This window comes from Musca vetustissima, unplaced genomic scaffold (genome assembly GCF_032173495.1).
Source record: "Musca vetustissima isolate MV318-11 ecotype Yass unplaced genomic scaffold, APGP_CSIRO_Mvet_v1 utg36403, whole genome shotgun sequence".
Classification (NCBI taxonomy): domain Eukaryota; kingdom Metazoa; phylum Arthropoda; class Insecta; order Diptera; family Muscidae; genus Musca; species Musca vetustissima.
In genome coordinates this window covers 36,947-58,620 of record NW_026887148.1, presented here as the reverse complement: position 1 = coordinate 58,620, position 21,674 = coordinate 36,947, and the positions used below count along the sequence as shown (strand labels likewise).

At 33.3% G+C, this 21,674-nt stretch overlaps 1 protein-coding gene across 1 annotated transcript in view; it reads right to left on the bottom strand.

Annotated features, from left to right (window-relative positions):
- LOC133334745 (uncharacterized) overlaps positions 1-21,674 on the bottom strand; it is an 88,580-nt gene that overhangs the window by 41,844 nt on the left and 25,062 nt on the right. The window contains exons 2-5 of the mRNA XM_061543073.1: positions 11,810-11,938; positions 11,645-11,750; positions 10,786-11,573; positions 4,021-4,699 (exon numbers count right to left, since the gene is read on the bottom strand). Coding sequence (XP_061399057.1) covers positions 4,021-4,699; positions 10,786-11,573; positions 11,645-11,750; positions 11,810-11,938 — 1,702 coding nt within the window. The remainder of the gene's footprint in view (positions 1-4,020; positions 4,700-10,785; positions 11,574-11,644; positions 11,751-11,809; positions 11,939-21,674) is intronic.

Here is a 21,674-nt window from a genome sequence, read left to right as displayed (position 1 = left end):
AATCCCGATTAATTTTACATATACAGTGAGTGTAATAAGTATTTTGCCTCAATAAAAATTTTAAAAAATTCCAATTTATACGCCTAAAGCCAGCAAACTAAAGATGTAAAATGAATTATGTATAATGGAGTAAGTTTGTGGACATATTTAGACCGTATTTCTGCAAGAATCACAGCGAAAGACCTATTGGTCTCGAAGATATCGGCCGAAATATATAACAACCCAAAAATGTTTATGACAAAAAAGTATTTTGCTTTTTATTATTATTTTAGAAAAAAATGTTACATTGAACACGTTTGGTCTTTTTATAAGCGATTTGACCACGATTCCATTACATCACGGCATTTTTTCGTGGGTATTTTCTCACATTTACATTCAATATATTCTCCATCAGTATTTCATTTAATATTTGGTATTTTCTCGTCCTAATCTTAAGATGAGAGTATTAAACATAGTCATTGCGGCTTCAAAACATCCCAAATATGTTTAGAATAATAAAGAAGAGGTTTTGCAAAATATAACGCGAGGACAGAACCTTGAAAACTATAAAAACCAAAATCCGACAAACAAATTATTTAAAAAAAATTCGCGAAACCCAATTTTTCTGACTTCGAAATTTGTATGGTCCAGTAATATTGATCTAGGAACCAATATATACAATGTAAATAGCAATAAGGGGGTCAGATTCAAAGATATGAACAGTTCTAAAGCAATAGTAATAAAAACCAATACATGAAGTTGGGAGAAAACATCATTATTCGTCAAATCCTATTGTCTTTTGAAAAACTGTGGTTGCTGGTGGCGAATACGCATTCTATATTTTATCTCCGATTAACACCATCAGTTGCGAATAAAATGCAGTAGAGAATAAACGGGTCGATGTATTTATTTTCGAAATAAGATGTATTTCTATTGCCAGAAAACCGTCCATATATTTGAATCTGACCTCCTTATTGCTATTTTCATCGTATATTTTGGTTCCTAGATCAGTAAAAATGAACCATAAAGTTTTCGAAGTTAGAAAAATGGGGTTTCGCGATATTTTTTTAAATAATTTGTTTGTCGGATTTTGGTTTTAATAGTTTTTAAGGTCCTGTCCTCGCGATATATTTTGTAAAACCTCCTTTTTATTATTCTTAACATATTTGGGATGTTTTGAAGCCGCGACGACTATATTTAATACTCTGATTTTGAGATTAGGACGAGCAATTACCAAATATTGAATGAAATATTGCTGGATAATGTATTGAACGTAAATGTGAGAAAATACTCGCGAAAAAATGCCGTGATTTATTGGAATCGTTGCCAAATCACTTGTAGTATGTCGTTACCCGCAATGGTACCTATAAAAAGACCAAACGTGTTCTATGTAACAATTTTTTCTAAAATAATAATAAAAACCAAAATACTTTTTTGTCATAAACATTTTTGGGTTGTTATATATTTCGGCCGATATCTTCGAGACCAATAGGACTTTCGCTGTGATTCGTGCAGAAATACGATCTAAATATGTCCACAAATGTACTCCATCATACATAAGTCATTTTCCATCTTTAGTTTGCTGGCTTCAGGCGTATATATTGGAATTTTTTCAAATTTATATTGAGGCAAAATACTTTTTACACTCACTGTATATGTATTATAAATTATTTTTTTTTTTTTTCGAAAAAAAAAACATTCGATTCAAAATGTCTTTTGATTTTCCATCCTTGCATTTGTCCCAAAATGTACGTGCATTCTATGGAAAACTTGATATACTTCTCAATTATTTTTTTTATTTTGACATGAAATAGTTTCTATATAATGAACTAATGCACAAAATAGTACGATAGCGGTGATTGTAAAACACGTATTCTCTTGTTGTCTCTTTTCGTCAGTCATTTTTATGATTTTCTCTCAGTTACGCTTTCACATACATAGTCTCAATTTACTTCTGTTCAACTCTGATATAATGTCAATCCAATAAAAAATTATTTTGAAAATGTTCAATAATTGACTAATATAAGCATAAAGGACTGATAGGCCACCATATATGCCAAAATATGCAAAAAAAGAAAACACTAACGACGCACAGTGTCACGACCGCGGCCAAAAATGGTCAAAACCAAGTACCACGGAGGACAAATTTTTTGATGAGGATTGATAGAAAATACTCCAATTAGAATAAATATGAAATTTTATATCGATATGTCGAGTAGTTTTGTCTCTACAAAGGTTCAAATCTGATAATTATGTATAAACTGATTTTTACCATATTTTCGAAAAATGGTTGTGTTTTTCTGATGCTCAAATATTTGAATATTCGAATTAATGGTTATTTTTAAAGGTATTTTTTTTTGTTGCTGTGAATGTAAAAACTAGGATTCGCATTAGTTTTTATGTATATAGATATCATATGGTGTATACAGTCGTCCACACTTGTAGTACTTAGTTCATCAAATTTGTAAAACAAATTTTGAAAGTAGTGGAGCAGAAAAAAAAGTTTAAAAAAGGTTAGCTCTAATTTTTTTTTATTTGAGTGGTGAAAAGTGTGTTATTTAAGGAATAAAAAAAATTAGCTGGTGACCACCTTATGAAAAAATATGGCATATTCACAAAATGGTTAGAAGCGAATGGTCAAATATGTAATGTATACAATTAAATATGTTATTGAGGGTCAAATAGGAAGGAGAAAATGGATTCAGAACATAGTAATAATACAATATTTTACATAAAATGCGCAATTAAGTGGTGAAAACGTTATTCGAAGCGGAGATATGGGAGAATTGGTTTTAAAATATAGCTTTTAAATAAATGTTCAGTCAGTTTGAAAATTATACTTATTTATCAGATCATTTGAGACATGATCTTATAATCTTAATTTAGAGGTCGCACATGAATTACCGTTGTGGAAGGTTCATACAGAAAAATATTAGTTCATGGCATGGGATACGCAAAGTGCAGTACAATACCTTTTGAGCGACTTTCACAAGATGTTAACAAGTCATGCCAACAAATAATTAGTAGCAGCCCGAACTTTTGTTAAAGCCGAGTTAAATAAGGATTTTATGTAGTATTTTATATTACAATCCGACCTTGTAATATCCGTAAACAGCCATAAAGTAACGGCCCGAGATTATAATGTGGATGATACTAAATCGTACATTTGGGAAGACAATATTATATATATATATATATATATATCTGATGTGTGTTTTGAAAATGTTGTGAATTATAAAAAAGTAATTTATTAGTTATTAAAGGATATCAAATAGTTTTTATATTATAATAAAAATAACAAAAATAAAACTATTATACTTAACTATTATATAACGATTTTATAGTACAGAAAGTTAAATTTTTAGGGACTTTTGGTATGGTAGGTACCTAAAATATGGGCCAACAACTAAATTACAACACCTATTACTGCCTTCGCCCAAATTTGATGTAATTTGGACGAAGACTTGCAAATTTTCGTGGAATTTAGATGAATATAAATAATGTATAGGTCCAAAAAGCGGATTTTTCAAGACCCTTTGTATGGGAGGTATATCAAATCTTGGTCCGATCTACCCAGTTTTTGGTCAGTTGCTTTATAGGCCTAATTAAATGTAAATTGCCAATTTTCATTGGATTTTTTTTGAATATTAAAGATTTTATAGGCCAAAAAGCGCGACATTCTCAATACCCATTATATGGGAGGTATACCAAATCTTGGTCCGACCTATCCAATTTTTTGTCAGTTGCTCTTTAGGCCAATAATAAGCACATGTACCAAATTTCATTAACTTACGATAACTGCTTCTATTTTTGGCCGCTGTTTATATGAACTCGCGACATAGTGCGACGTGATGTAGCCGTAATAGCTCGCTTCAAATTTCATGGAAATGCAAATATGCTTCGTAATATATATATATATATATTTTGAAAAAATTTCGCGGATATTCACGATTTGTTTAGATATTATATTGTATCAGGGCTCAAATGTACCAAGATGTTGGATAAAGCTTTCCTTATAAAATACATTAATTATTACCTTACCTTAAATTTTCCTTCATCCAAATTGATCACTTTTATTTCTCTCCTGCATAACACAGCGGCATTATAGGCACCAAAAGGACACATTGCAGTTGGTTGTGAAATTCCTCGCAAGATGCGAACACGAGTACAGTTTCGAATATCCCACACGCAAATTTCTTCCCTATCTGTGCTTATGGAAGCTATAAAAAATCCCTGATGTGGCAAATTGACCAAAGCATCGTAACTTGTTTTGCCGCTGTCAAGTTCTTCGCCTACAGATTTATTAATAATGTCTAGGAACGGAACCTCTAATTCGTGTGTGGTTTCAAGCCAAGATCGTATTATTTGGTCATCCTTCAACGATGCATCTTCACGGATTCGTGATTTCATGTAGAACTTTATTAGCGTAAAAAATTGTTGACCATCGTAATTCAATTCAAACATATATTGACATAGAAAGTCCTTCAATACACGTATATGAATATATGGTTGGTTTTGTAAGTTCGCCAGCTGTTCGCAAATTAAAACGTCGCTCATCAGATGGGCAGCTCCGGTTGCATTAACCTTATCCGCCATCCATTGGAGTTCGGTAAAATAATAACAATGGAAAAGGATTTCTACTTTGTTTAGTCCAGTGTGATCCTCCATAACGTTACAAAAATGGTGATAAGGCAACTTCAAATATTTCTCTGCATTATAGCTGAAAGCGAAAATGGAAGAAATGTAATTGAAACAAAACATCTAAATATTTACGTCTAAGTACTAAAATACGAACTGATATTTTTTTAGATATATTTTTCATGCATTATAAAGTCGGTAGTTTTTTGGTACATACAAATTTTAAATATTTATAAAAATTAACAATATAGTTAGTATTCCAGTGCATAAATTCAATTCCGACGTACTCAGTGAGAGTACTTTTTTATTTATTTATTTCAATCTTAACATGTATAACGAAGCCTTTAGGCCAATAAATGTAATACATTATGCAAAACAGTATGATTTAACTACTCTATACATTCATTAAAACAGTGTTGTGCAGACCTAAATTGAAGAAATTGAGAATTATTTTGGTCAGAGTAACTGAGAATTCATCACCAAAAATGACATAGGAAAATATAACAAATGAGAATGCGTTTTTAACCATTTACGCTAACATATGAATTTGGTAAGTTTTGGGCATCACTGCATTAAAAGACACGGGATGTGAGATACATCATATCTTAGCTTCATACGTTCATTTTTAATTATATAAAAATCTAGCTTATCATATATTAACAATATTTATGAGTGGCTCATTTATGTAATAATGGACCACTTGCTAAGATATACAAATTTGTTGTCGACGCCAAAAATTGTTTTGATGTATGAACATTTTCAGATTACTCTAGAGTTCCCTGACCAGTAGTAATGGTCTGTCAGAACTAGTGACTAATTGACATACATTTCCGACGCATAATACATAGACCAGAAACGATGGAAACCAATGCAAAACCTTTAGGTTTATGACAATGAAATTAAATTTCAAAATTTTATTCCCAACAAAGTTTATAATTTCTTGTCAGGACTAGTAAGGACTAATCAGAATTTCTGGCTTGAAGCCACAATATGACAAAATTTTCATTTATAAGTTGCTATAGCCTACCTTGAATAATTGTACCATGGATTAATTCTATTATGACAAAGTCTTCAGACTTGATCCAAGTTTGTTAAAAATAAGGTTATATATCTAGGCTCGGTAAAAATGTAAAGTTTTGGGAAGTTTGGTACTTCGCTGTCTTTAATATAAAACAAAAAAAAAAACAAAAACAAAAAAAGCAGACAAACGGAATGGGATTGTAGACATTGTTTAAATATCTAGGATTACACCTTATTTGAAAACTAAAAGTTAACTCATTGCAACTGTATGTATGGGTTAATTGTATTCTGCTTGAACATTGTAATATGTCCTTTAAATTTTCCGTTCATAATTTAAGTGGGGGCAGTGAAACGCCAAGGGTTCAGCTATTTTAAATACAGATTGCTTTATTCCAGAACATTGTAATATATTCATTAAATTTTCAGTTGGTAACTGCAAAGCGCCATGGGATCAGCTAGAATTTTATAATAAAGCTTTTGAATTGAAAGCTCTTCTACACATTCGTGCATTAGCTAACGAATATTGAATATTTTATAGACCTTTGTTCAAACCTTTTTTGATTACAAAAAAATGTAAAAGGAAATTTTGAAATTGTTCTGATGGAATCGGAATTCTGGAATAAGGTTACGGTCGTCATTACCGAGATGTGGGATGCAGTGTGGATTGAAAAAAATTTAAATGCGAAATTAAAAGTGGACTCAAATTCATGTTTTGTTGCCGCTGATTCTGCTGCTATGACGTGTAGCGGGGTTTTTAAGGGAGCTTCATGAAAACAGCGTTAGGCCAATGGAGTAAGCGATAGAATTTTCTTTATCTTAGAAAGTGAAATTAACGTGAAAACATCACAGATATTTTGACTAAGATATTGGGCAACATAAAATTGAAAACACTTAAGAATTTGCCAATTTAATTAATATAAAAGTATGCAGTGTTACACTTTGTTTTTTCAGTTTTAAAATCAAGTTGGAAAACCAGGGTTGGAGCTTAATCATACCGAAACTTTAACGGGACATTTGTATGGGGGCTATTTTAAACAAATAATCTGCATTGAATAATTTCTGGAAAGGAAACTGTTTTTTTCACCATGAATCCGATATGCCAATTTATAATCAATTCCAAAAATGGGGCGATCTCCCTATAGGGTTATGTCAAAACATCGATTGATATCGATATTGAAAAAAATTTTGATTTTTTTCCCATTCCAAAAGTCGTGATTGCCGTGAAATAGAAAATTAACCTAAAATATTAAAAAAAAACAATAACAACAATACAATTTTAAGTAAAAAAAAATGGCGAAACCAAAAAAATCGAAAAAATTTTGAGTTAATGATGTATAATTGATCTCTATATCAAACTTGATGAGATAAATATATCTTACACACTCTGATAAAGAAGCTGCAGAATTTCCTCTGTTCCTCGTAAGGCGTGAGACAAACGGAAAACAAATTTTCTGTAAAATCGATTTTTTTATTTATAACGGCCTTGCAGTAAATGAGCAATATATAGAAAATTATGTGGAAAAAATATGTTTTAAACTTCAATATCCCGGAATGCCAAATTCAAATCAATTTCTGTTTTCGGATGTTCCTCTAAAAAGACAATATCATCCGATTCTAGTTATTTAGCCGCATTCCAACTCATGTGACTGCAATTTGTTAAAGGGTAGTGCCACAATATCAGTATTTTAAAGGTTTTTGCTTGATTCCCCCATTGTAGTGCCTCAAATGTGTAGGTCCAAGTTTTGATATAACCCAACATAAATGATCCACCCCTTTTCGGTATTACCATATAACGCAATATGGGCAATAGTGCCCATAGAAATGTCCCGATCGACTTGTAATTTTGAATGCACATCACGTGGTGGAGGGTATAAAAAGTTAGGCACTTTGTTACACAATAATCCTGAATTCGTTTGTATATTTTCATATTAGAGAAGAACGTCCAAAACATTTTCAATACTGCTTAAAAGAAATTTAACATTTTGATTTTCATAGAGCATCCATATAAAGGTTTCCACAACTTTCGGTTTCTTGAGAATTTCAGATACATTTTTCAATCGAGCAATCGTATATAGTGGACTAAAGTGTCTACATAATAAAACATCTACATAAAAATTCGTAAAGTTTTAATAACTTTTGATCACTTTGCGATATCTCAGTAAAATTGTGCTCCTCAAGAAACATACAAAAAGTCCTTTGAGAGCCGGTCAAAAAGTAGTTAGTTGTCTATTGTAGAGAATTTAAACATTGTATTTTTGCCAGCAAATACGTATTTATTAATTCAACCATTAATTCAGGAGATCATTAGACCGTACCAATGCATTTTCTGCATTTAGAATGTGGATTTTCTTTTAAAGAATTTAAAAAATATAAAATTGTGAATTGTGTTTATGATTCCGACACTGTAACAGCCAATTATGTGCAATTTGGTTTCGTGGATTCCGTTCAGAAATTTTTGATGTTAAATATGCACCTTGCACAGGTAGGCCGGTCGTCGAAAATGTCGATAAAATCAGAAAAATTATCGAAGTTGACCGGTATGATAGCAGTCGTAACATCGCCCAAAATCTAAAAATCGACCATAAAACTGTTTTAAACCATTGGTTTTAAACCATTTACAGTTGTCCAGAAACAACCAGAATTGGTCAACAGAAGAGGTGTCGTGGACAACGATAGGCCACACACATCTACAGTGACTCACCAGAAACTTCGGGAGATTGGTTGGGAAGTTTTAATGCATCCGCCATACAGTCCGGACTTGGCACCAAGCGATTATCATCATTTTCTTGCATTGCAAAAATGTCTTTAATGATAAAAAAATTGGTATCTAGGGATAAAAATTGAATTGTTTTGGATTTATTTTTTTTTACTGTCGTTGCAAACTTTTCATATAGTTGACCTCCAAAGTTTATTTGTGGAACTGTATCTACTTTAATGTAAAAAATGGGTAGGTTTTTTATGTTTTTTTTTTTTCTCGATTTGTGGCTTAGCCAATAATTTCACGGACTTTATGCCGAAGCAAAAAAGCCTACAAAATAAGGATTACGTCCCTTATGTATCGTTTTCCGAAAATTTATCGGCTTCTATCGTTAAATGATGCTGACATTTTGAAGCTCGATTTTGAGTTTTTTTTTTTGTATTTTTCTTCTAATTTCAATGCGCAATCAGGAATTTCAACAACATAAATTTTAGGACTGTTTTACTCGCGAATCTAAGCAATTTGATATATAGAGTAACTTCGGGTAATGTGGACTATGCGTCTAATGTGGACCACCCCCCATATCTAAGAAAATGCTTAAAATAAGTCAATGCCGCCTTGATAAATGTTTTCCTTATTAGTGAAAACAAATATCAAACATGTGTTTAATAAACAATGTAGTAGTAGAAAATGTAGCTCTGATTGTAAAAGTGTGATTTGAACATTTTTTAGCACAATAGTCGAACGTTTTTGCAAAATGGTCAAACACTTTGTTTTTCTCGAATGTAAAGAAGTTGTGTGGTTTTGTTGTTTTCTTCAACAAAAATATACGTTTAGCTGTAATCACAATCGATGATTTTTTAATTTTTATTCATTTTTGAAGCCGATAATTATTTTTAAATAAAAATATTCAATGTCGGGTAATGTGGACCACTATAAAGAAGTTGGACCTTTTCATGAGGAAGGAGTTCGAAACATGGGCGCATTTAATATGCGAGGAGGTATTCTATCCTCTGAAAATTCGATATGCGAAATTACAGGTGCTTCGATTGGATAATGAAGCAAGGACCTTCAAAAAACCCTTAAATGGTGGCTATTCCATAACATGTACCAATATATTTTTGCATTCATTGTTACCCAAGAGTGCAATAAATTGAAATTTATCACAACCAATCCACACATACTGGTCCACATTACCCGCCAAGTAATTTTTATTCGCAGTTTAGGGTTTTTTGAAATATAATGCAATAACATTTTTATAGACAAATGAATGTAATGTTTGATCTGGAATATATTTCGCCAACAAATCTACTATGTTGTGGAAAAAAATTTGTTTTTATTTTTTACCGTAGACGCCTACAATATCAAACAAAAAAAAAAAAAAAAGAAAATGGTGGTCCACAATACCCGAAGTTACTCTATTTTTTGTATGTAGTGTGTGCGACTTCAGAGTAATACTCATCCGAAGCTGGAAATTTTGTCCAAAATTTAAAAACAAATATATTTGTACCCGCGATCAGTAAGCTTTTGTATGTATAAAATCTTCTTCGTGAAAATCCATCTACTTGAACGGCGGGAACTGACCTGCCAAAAACACGAAATTTGGCAAAAATTGTTGTTGAAAATATCGCGGATTTAATTACATTTTCTGTGGATCATTTCCACTTCAATAAATGACCTGATAAAGAAACAGAATTTTAAAATTTTAGTCGAGGGTGAGATGTACCCAATTTATCTCCAAAATAGTGTGAGCTGGGTCATCCATTGTTCTTAATGGACCGCAATGAAATAGGTATAGATCAATGTATTTTTTTTTAGGGTGCACACCGAAATCAGATGCGCATTAAACACGTATGGGCTTTTCGGAAATTATTTGCTTTTTACGAGTTTATGGGTACTACAATGTAACATGTAGGCCATCTTAGCCGTCAAATGAAATTTCGCAAAATCGGATGCGCATTAAACGCTTATGGGCTTTTCGGAAATTATTTGCTTTTTACGAGTTTATGGGTACTTCAATGTAACATGTAGGCCATCTTAGTCGTCAAATGAAATTTCGCAAAATATACATGGATTGGAAGATAAACTTCAGTACTTCCGGAAATCCCCATGCACATCAAATGATTTTGAAGTTTACGCGATTTAGATGCAATTTAAAATGTATATTTTATAATATAGTTTTATTTTAAGACTTATTCCTATTTTACGATTTAGCGCACAAAATAATAACAATTTCCCTGAATAACTGTTTATGTGGGCGGTATTACTTAGAATACCGATGTTAAAACCAATTTATTGGTGAATAAACGACCATTCCCATATATGCATTATTGCTGTTAAAATATATGTACCAAAAATCATTTTTGTAGCAGGAAAATAAAAATGTTGATTTTGTAAAAATGGCATTTTAAAATATTCACACAGTGCCCAGACTACGTGGTATAACTTACATAGGAATTATGTCATTTGGATTAGTGAAGAGGTTTTCTTGTCTGTCGTAAAATTCGCGAATGCTTTGATGTACGTGTGCGTGCTTATGTTTGTACTTGTGCATAATGACGTTGCGAAATTCTTTGTCCGCTATTCGAATGTTTCGTACAGTTAATAGCATGGGACCCAATAGCCAACAAAATTTCGACCATATTCGAAACGCGGCATGTGCGTCCAATTGTGCGGTTCTCTGGAAAATTTCAACACAATCACTCTCTCTTATGCCCCACTGCGACAGGGATATTATCAGCATTAATATTTCGGCGTAATCATTCGGGAACTTGGATTCGAATACTTCCAACATCTTATCCACCATTTCCGTAATATTTGCTATAACAACAGATGTATGACCAAGCCATGCAAGCCACCACAATGATTTCGCATGAAAAGGAGTCTTCCCATTCAACATTTTCCACTCATCTGGCATTTTAATGGCTCCGTTGGCCGCATAAAATTCCCCACCTCCCGAACTGAGAATATCTTGCCATTGTCGTGAACTAAATTGCTTCATTTTAATAAAACACTTGTGGGGAATTCCAGCGTCTCCCAATGTGTTTATAATGGAAGTTTTCTCATTGTTGTTCTCGGTCAATGTTAAAATTATTTTGCACGTGAGGCTTAATTTCAATGGCAGCCAGTTTATGTTGGTATCATATATAATATCATCCACCGAATCAATTATTATAACAAATACGCATTTGTTCAGAGATATTATATCATGTATTACTTTAGAGTAGCTTTCCAGTGTCTGGAATAAATACATAGTCGACATAGGTTAGATAATTTAATAAATAACTAAATGTAGTAATGAATACATACATGTTCCACCCTGATTTGATGTCCATATGCCAGTACTGACATCTGATAGGCAATTGAACCAAGCATTGAAACCAAATCAGAAGAGCGAGCTGTCAAGTTTGCATATCTGAAATTAGAAGATCGAAATTACAACATAATGCAATTATAAATAAGCATCAATTATACCTTAATATCAAATTTACTTCCGGTTTCCATCTATGAATATTTTCGGCTATCTTGGATATAAATACACTCTTCCCGCAACCACTTGGTCCAGAAACTATTAATGGATGTGGTGTGTTGTCTTTTATGTATCTGGAAAATATATATACAAAATTTTACATTACAAATTGTACTTGAATCATAGGCCGGATATAATATATACATATACAGTGGAGTAGGTTTGCAACGAACACCGGTTATAACGAACTTTTCTTATAGAGCGAACACATTTCCTAGTCCCGAAGTGTTTAGACATATTTTTCATAAAATTTTTTTCTCATATAGCGAACTACGGATATACCGCTAAAATCGCTTAATGGAATGAATAGGTATTTTAACATGATTTTAGGATATTACTAGGTATGCCATCAGGACCAGGGCTGTAAGTTTATTTTATACAGTAGTTTTGACTTACCTGCACAAACAACAATTGCAATTATTTCTGTGCAGGAAAGTCAAAAGTGCAGATACACATCTGAAATCTTTAACCTGCCTCAACGTGCACGTAAGTGAATCACTGCAAAAATGGGACAATGTTAAATTATCTGGTATCCGCGATGAGCGATGCCTATATTTATTGCATTAAAATCAATAGTCCTTGTGCGTTGTTTGCGATGGTTTGCAAAAAATAAAGATTGTTTTTTAATTAGATATTCTCTGTGCAGCTAAATGCAAAATTTTGAAGTAGTGTGATGGAATATGTGAATTCTGAGATGTTATATTAAATATGCAGGTATGAATGGTACACTTAAACGAAATATTTGAGAGGGAATATGAGAACATATACGAAAGAAGGGTGTTTTGGCAGCTAAATCTAAAGTGCAGCTATGTGCAAGGCAACTGAATAAAAACTACTGTATAATCTTTGTGTAAATTTACTTTATGTCTCCACTAATTAAGTGTGACACATTCAACGCATATTTGAATATGTGTATGTAACACTAGTGTCAGTTTGATATGTCGAAAAATGTAAACAAAAATACGAATTATCAATAGATTTTATTTATTTTCAAAATTAAACTTTTTAATTTTAAGAAACTTCTGGGTCTTCTTGATTTATGTAAAAATCAAGAAAATCGAACTTGACACGAGTATAACGATACAATGAAATCAGCTGAGCATAATTGTACCATGATTTGAATATTTAAAATTAACCGTCTAAAACACAACTTTGTACGTAACATTGCAAAAATTAATGCAATAATTAATTAAGAACAACCTTATATTATAATACCTTTTCATAACAACTGTTAATTTCCCGATCCATAAACTGTATAAAAGGAGATCGAAATTGTAAGAAGTCGTTCAATCCATGGTCCAATAATAAGGTCATCCGATAAGGCCAGATGATTCCACCCGACCTTTAAAATGCTTTCAATTTTGATTTCACCCGACCTTTTAAAATGCTATCAATTTTTACTTAATTGTGTGAAACCGTAAACAAAAAATTTGACAGTTTGGGGATACAATCCAATACAAATCCAGGCTTAGATAAGTACATGGAAAGTTATTGAGTGCATCGAAGTTCATAATAGCGACAATGTGAGTTATTTTTAAAATAGTAAATAAATTATTGTTGTTTTATGAAGGTATACAACCTACAAAAACATATTGCTTCAACTGGTAAAATCAACATACACACGAATTTTCCTGTTTTTATTTTCCTACTATCATTATAAATCCACACAGAATACCTTTTCTTACAACTCAGAAGTTTGTACTTTTTTGCAACTGTGCAAAAGAGGAGTAAAAGGAGAAAAAAGTAGACATCAGGAAGAAATTAAAAATAAAAGTATTGGAAGAAGTAAGGCAGCACATCAACCTGATGGAAAAACTGTGATTAAGAGAGATTGAATATAAATTAGGTGAAAAAACATGCAATTGGAGAAAATCGACGAATAATTTAGTGTTTTAAATTGATCGAGTGTCTTGATTTATTTCTTTTTTAGACTTAAATTTTAACCCTTAAAAAAGTAGAAATATTTAGTTTTTTGTGATATATTTTAAATGTTAATAAAAATATATATAATTGAATTCAACTATTTTTAAATATAATTGTTATAAATTATATAAATTTCGCCCTTTATTCGTTGCTATTCTTTGGGCTGCAGAAAGGTATTGGTCAGTAACTGGTGGTGTGGCCTCCTATTCTTATATGTCTGCATTTATTACACCCTACTCTTTCTCAACGTTGTAATGGATGCATTTATTCTATAGAGCACAACACACTTTAAGTATTTTAGCTGCTTTATCTGGGCTGTTGTGCAATTCTTTGCACCTAGGATGCAGCGCACATTCATGCATTTAAAATGCACTTCGTTGAAGCTCATTTTCTGGAACTCTATGTAGAGTTAGAAGCATAAGCTCCAGCGAATATTCAGCATCTTCTACAGACAAGAATATAAATTCAGAATTCCTTACATCTAAAATCGGAAATTACCAAGTATACCAACATCGATTTCACCTGCTAAATACTTTTCATCATAATATCTGCGCAGATCGCTGGTGTTCCATATAAGGGAATCGTGATCGACACCGGGGTCTGATTCGTAGATTCGTATGCCATTCTTAAGTTTTGGTCACAAAGCTACAGTTTTTTTTATAATTGCTTACAAAACGCACCAAAACATTATCTATAATAACAACAATATTGTTGCTGACTTCATTTAATTTTATACTGTAAATTTCATAAAACTATTAAGTATAAATATATATAATTTGTTTTTGGACTTGCAGTGAAATTTTACGTAGGATATTTTATTCTTGAACATAATATACCTAAAATTAAATTTCATGTCACTTTAATGCGCTTAGTCGAAAAAAGTATGTACTGGGAAGAAAGCAAATTTTGAATTCTTTGTTCAAAATGTATGTCTAGATATTCCGTATATGCATTATATATATGCAGATTTCTCTTGTTCAGTGACTTATGCTTAAAATTTATGGAGAATATTTTTGTTCCTTATAACATCCTTTAAAAACGACATATTGTGGAAAAATGGGTAAAAACTAGTAATAAGTACGATTAAAACCATAAAATGATTTTTTGTTTTTTTAGATTTTTGACGTTAATGCTGATTTTTGAGTTTTAGTCTATTCTGAGACTTATAGTAAAACATTATGGCGAACATTTCTGTAGAATATTCTGAGCAGCTTTAACCCCGTTTTGAATGAGTTTTCAATCACTCCTGGAAAAGGGGACCGAAAAGACCACTTTAATGAGTCGGTTGAGGGTTAAAGTTGCATACCAAAATATTGCTCGATATTTTATCAGTAATATTGCCGAAGACACTATATACCTAAAATGGAAGAATTTCAAGAAATCATAATTCGAAAATGATCAAAATTCTTGAAAAAGGGGAATATTGTCCCCCCTTTTTAGGTTACCCCCGACGTAAACATTCAAAACGCCGATACACGTGTCTTCTTTTTTTAGACTAAAATTGCAGCAGTATAAAGTTGTTTTGTTACATATAGATCAGAGAATTCTTTGGTCTAACGTTTAATAAGCCAGATGCCTTATTTAACATAGTAATTAAATGATTATTGAAATTTGGTTTGGATCCATTATAACACTGTTGTTTGTAATATTCTACAAAAAGAAAAATGTATTTATAAAGTCTGAAACATGTGTAAAACATTACATCATTTAAATTACCTGCACGCGAATTGTTGCAGCATTGATTCTTTTGGGATAATTTTAACTACTTTTTGGACACATTTTGGGGGTGGAATGTAATTTTTTAAGTACTCAAGTTTTAACTGCATAAACATGGGTTTTTGTGTAGCCCCATAAACATAAGTCCTGATCTTGGTGGCCAGCTGATATCGCCATGCAGAGAAATTACGCGGAAATACCTCATGCAATAATGTCATATTCACTGGAATTGTGGGCATGTTGAAACCAAGTATTCTCTATTTTGTTTCATCTGGGGTTTCATAAGGTATTCGTTTAAATCGTCAAAAGCGCTAACCCCATGTTGCAATAAACCGTAGCGTACACATTTTAAGAACCAAAGTAGGGTATATAAAAAGAAGTATTTTATGTTATTCTAATTTAAACAAAATAAAAAAATTCGCTATATTCGTAGTTCGCTGCAAGAGTAAAGATTTGTATGAAAAATATGTCTTAAAGGTTATGTAAAACTATTAGAATCTATGGTACGTGGGCCTTTATGCGACTAGGGGCCAACTCCGTTCGGACACCAACTAACTCAGCCTTACTTCTCCTGGGTGTGATTCTAACCCGTTCATCCCAGCCCAAGGCACGCACGAGTTCGTAAAAATTCTGTAACAAAATCAACTACCAAGATGCATCAATCATCAAATGAACCACCTACACCCGAAGGATCAAATATGCCCACCCTACCATGATCACAATCTCCTCTTTTTAATCTTTGTGACCCCTATAACCGCCTATCACACACCACTTACCTTATATATTTGCCCCTCCAATGTTTCTCAAATTTAGCACATATTCAATTTCATAATATCATAATAAAATATTCTAATTTATTCCAATATTAATCCTAACAAATCAGTTTTTATAGTCGGCATAAATCATAATTTTTATCTAAACCTATAGTGAAATTTATATTGAGATTTATATTACTAATTTTGCCTACTTAACATCTATAATTTTTGAAATAAAAAAATACATAAACACAACAAAAAATATATTATTTTTCTTCTTAAACGAACGGTTTTATTTTCCTTCAATAAACCAATACTTGAATGTCCCTTCTTGGGTCTCAAAAATTCACAATCTGAATATCTCAAACTACTCTTCAAACTTGAAATTAACAAAATTCTTGCCAAACACAAGACAATGTTTCTACCCAGCCTAAAACATCCTAAAAGAGCTCTTTTTTTGGAATAGACGGGCAATACTTTCTTAGCCGATTTTTCTTTCTTTTTTGAAGATTACGATTCGAGAAGTCTTGAAGACACCAAAAATGAACAAACAAAAAAAAAAGAAATATATAAATGATTGTCAAAAAAAAAAAATATAAGGTCAATAATAAAAATATATGAATAATAAAAAAAATATAACATTAATTAAGATATAAATATAATATTGGCTATGATTATTATGCTATTATAAGACTACTATAAAAATCTGGGAAATCGTTGATTATTAGCCGTTTAGATTCATAAAAAAATGTGTGCTGGTTAATGTGGATGTCAAGTTATCCAGCTTTTCGGACCCTGAACTTTTGCCTTGGGACACGAATCGGTTACGCTTTATTTAGGGTCTTGTCTCGGATAATATTCGCTTTATTCCGAACTTTTAGTCGGGTCAAAGCAAGTTGATAGATGTTGAACTTTTCGTTTTCATGAGACTTTGATTGGTGTTAAGTTTGTCACACCAGAGAAATAGCTTGGTGCTGAGCTTTCAAAGAGGTGAAGCTTTCCTAGCAGGTACCCTTTATTTTCGACTATTTTGGGAATAGAATGATCCTACCTTATTCGTGGCTAATGTACAATATATGTTTTTTCCTGTCCACCAAGGATCACCATACCACATTTAGGGCTCTTCAGCGAATTCAGTCTGCCTATACCAAAGGTAATAAAAGGATTTATTTATATACCCATATCATTAGTCTTCTTACGTTTTATTTAACCATTACCTTTTTTTATTCGCTGAATGTTTGTTTTATTATAGTTAGCTGGAATTTGTGTTTTTTTTTTTCAAATTACTTTCAATTTTGGCGCACTGTTATACGTGATTGCCAATTAAACAAAATTATACACCTATTTCTAGATATTTCTATGCTCAGCACCACTTACGACTACCTTTTATTCCACCAAAACTACTCTCATTTATAGCTTCATGGATGGACTTTCAAAGCTTTCCAGAGATCGACATTTTACTTAGTAGTTTTATCTGTCTCTTTTTCTTAATTAGACAACGATGGTCCCTTTCTATTTTCTCTAACATACCTTGATCCCTTTCAACTTTAAGAGAACTAACACTGTGTTTTTTTCACTAAGAGAGTCGGAACACTGTGTCGATAATGTTGTTCAACACTATTTATTCCTTCATTCTAGGTTGGCAACTCAACTTTTTGGGACTGTCACAATCAGCTGTCTATTTCAACAAGGAAGAAAAAGAAATACACGAACGAGCATCATTGGTGGTATATTGTATCAAATTATTTTATATTTATTTTATTCATGCTAATCTTTTCTTTCCTTTTTTTTCAGGCGATGTTTACCGTGTGTGGCAGGATGTGGTGGACGCTACACTACTCCATGTAATGGTGCGTAAGCTCACATTATGTAAAGTTACACATAGGCCGTGTGGTGGATGCCACATCCAGCCGCACATGATAAACATTTTTACTGAGTGGTCTCCGGTGGTGAAGGAGGCTGCTCGGCAACTATGGGTGTACCCCTTTATGGGACACTCCAACGTACTGGCTATACGATCTTGACAATTTTTACGTAAGCGAGTCCTTGTGGATATATGACTGATTAAGGCATGGCTAATCTTATGATTACCCGCTCGCAGTGCCTTGTTTTGTTGTTACTTAGCTTTCCCCAACTCTACCCGCACTTGGGAGTTGGGCATAATTATGTGTGGTTTGGAGACCGCCACAAAGGCAAAAAGGTCTCGCCCTAAGGTCTTTCCACGCAATTTTTTTTTGTGACGACTGTGATGGTGTGTGAGGTCTGTACGTCGTTAGGGGTAGTTTCCAACGTGGGGAATTCTCGCCCCTGAGATTAAGCCGGGCCATATTTTAGGGAAGTAAACCTAATGCTTTCTTCTGTTTAAAGTCTGGTACTTTGGGAATTTATTATTTTTTTTAGATCTACTGATCAAATGGGATTCACCCTTATAATTTGGTTCCAGCGAGTTGATATGGCGTGGGGCTTCCGAAGATAATGTCCTCGTAAGTACATAAAAGTATTTAGATATATATGGTTTCTGGAATTCTGGTGGAGAATACTAGCGTAGTGTTGAGGTATATGTTGATAGGCAGATTCGGGCTAAATGTAACATGGATTATCACAGGTCTTTATTCGATATATTGCACTATGTATTTAACCGATCATACGATTAGGACAACACAAACATGTATGCTTAATCCTAATTGTATCACAGGTTGAATTTCACATTGCACTCATTGTTTGATATCCTTAGCGTGATAAATTCCGATAGGAGTTCCTTGCAAGTTTTCAAGCTCATACATATTGTCACCAACGGGCTTCAAAATGCGACATTTGATAAACATCTTGCAAAATTTCGAATTTATATTTTTGCTAAAGTTGGATTGAACTATGTTTCTCCTATATACCTCTTGCCCAGGTTTAAATTTTATTATTCTTGCCCTCTTATACCTTTTGGAACTATTTTCATATGCCGTATGAAGGTTTATCTTGATTGTATTGCGTACTATATCTAGTTGGTCGGGTCTTTGAAGTGATATTATTTCGTAGTCGTGATATGGGTTATCTGGTACGTGTTTATCATCCCCTCGAAAGATTTGGAGGTAAATTGTGCACCATTATCACTATGAATGATTTCTGGCACCCCGAATTTATGAAATACCTCTTCTATGAGAAATTTAATCACATTGCCCGTAGTAGCTTCTTTCATAGCTTTGAGAAACGTGAATTTCGAGAAGTGGTCCACGACTATAAATATGTAACAATGACCTTTTTTTGATCTAGGGTACTTTCCTAAGAAGTCTATATAGAGCTTCTGGAATGGTCTCTCGGTAATAACCTCTTTACCAATCGGAGGCATCATTTGTTTGTTACATGCTTCACTTTCTTGACAAATTTCACAGTTCTTAACAAATTGTTTTATTTGTTTCACCATATTTGGCCAATAGTAAAATCTTCTTATTTTCTCTAGGGTCTTACTGACTCCTCCGTGTGATGATGTTGGAACGTTATGGGCTTTGATTATTACCTCATTTGTCAGACCACTAGGTATCCAGAGTTTCCACTTCATTTCCGCCTCGTCACTGTCGCATATCGCTTTCTTAAAAATGTACCCATTATCGACTTTTAAGTCAGGTAACTTTTCTTGGTTCGATTGTATAGTTTTTATCATATCCGTGTACTCCTCATTTTCAAAATCTCTTGCTTCGAAGTCTAATAATTTTTCTCGAGATATTTCTTCGACGCTTATGGGTAATCTTGACAGCATGTCGGCTACGACATAAAGCATGTAAAAAATTTCAAAGTCATATGACTGAAGCTGTAAAGACCAACGTGCTAATCTTCCGGATAAATCTTTTAAATTCATTAGCCACTTCAGAGACGCGTGATCGGTTATCACAGTGAATGGCATCATCTCCACATAGGGCCTAAATTTCTTGATTGCCATTACCGCCGCCAAACACTCCTTTTCCGTTACGCTGTAATTGCGTTGGCAAGAGTTAAGCTTTTGCGAATAAAAAGCTATAGGGTGTTCTTCATCTCGGTCATTTAACTGACTACTCCAATCCCATAGTTAGATGCATCGCATTGTATGTAAAACCGTTTTGAGAAGTCAGCATGGCGAAGTACGGTCGCCGAAGTAAGAGCTTTTTTTAAATTGTTGAATGCTGATACTGCTAACCCGTCTATTTTAAATTTCTGTGACTTCTTCAATGTATCTGTTAGCGGGGCTGATATCGAAGCGAAGTCTTTTATAAATCGCCGATACCAGCCGGCAGTTCCCAATAAACTCCTTACTTCCCTAGGGTTTCTGGGTATTTTCATGTTCTGGATGGCTTTTATTTTATCGGGATCTGTTTTCAATTTTCCGTCACCTATTATAAATCCCAAATACTTTAGTTCTCGAAAGCAAAACTGAGACTTTTTCAGGCCAATCGTTAAATTAGCGTCCTTTAAGCATTGTGCCACTTCACCCAACAGTCGTAAATGGTCATCAAAGTCACTAGAAATTATAAGAAGGTCATCTAAGTAAACGAAGACATTTTCTTTCAGTCTTTTCGGGATTACTCGGTCCATCAACCTACATAAACGCTGCGCCGCGTTGCAGAGCCCTAATGGCATTACCCTGAATTGATACAGGGGCCTTCCGGGCACTGTAAAAGCGGTATAAGCTTTGCTTTGCTCATCCAGCTCGATTTGCCAGAAGGCATACTTTATATCGACGCTGCTTATGTAGTAAGTTTCATCGATTCTGCTTAGGATCCCGTCAATGTTTTGAAGTGGATAGGCATCCTTTATTGTAAGCTTATTCAATTTGCGGGCATCCAGACAGAATCGATTCTTTCCCGGTTTTCTTACTACTGTTGTCCGGTTACTCCACGGACTTTCGCTCTCTTCGATCACGTTGAGTCTTAACATATTATCTATTTCTTCATAAACTATTGCTTGAACAGCTGGGGAAATCGGGTAATATTTATCTTTGACCGGAACTGCACCCTCGACTAATTTTATGGAGTGTTTTTCAAGACTAGTTCGGCCAAGTCCATTATCTTCGAAGGTGTCAAACATGTTTATTACGGTTTTTAATTGTTCCTGTTGTGTGGATGACAGCTCATGTGGCCTCAATTTATAATTTTCTTCTTTGTTTATTAATTCCTCTTGTATCTTTTCTATATCAATTTCGTCGACTTTTATTATATCTGGAGCAAGTTTAAACAATCTCCAGAAATCTATCCCGAGGTACACTTCTTGTTCCAAGTCGGGACACAGAAAAAACTTTATCTCTTGTTCGACATCATGGTACCGTACCTTAAGACGAATTTTCCCTAAAATTCGGTGTTGCTGACCTCCGGCTGTGGTCACTTTTGAAAATATGGGCTTTACTTCTTCATGGAGATCATTTACAAGTTCTCGGCAATTCTTTCCTAGTATACTT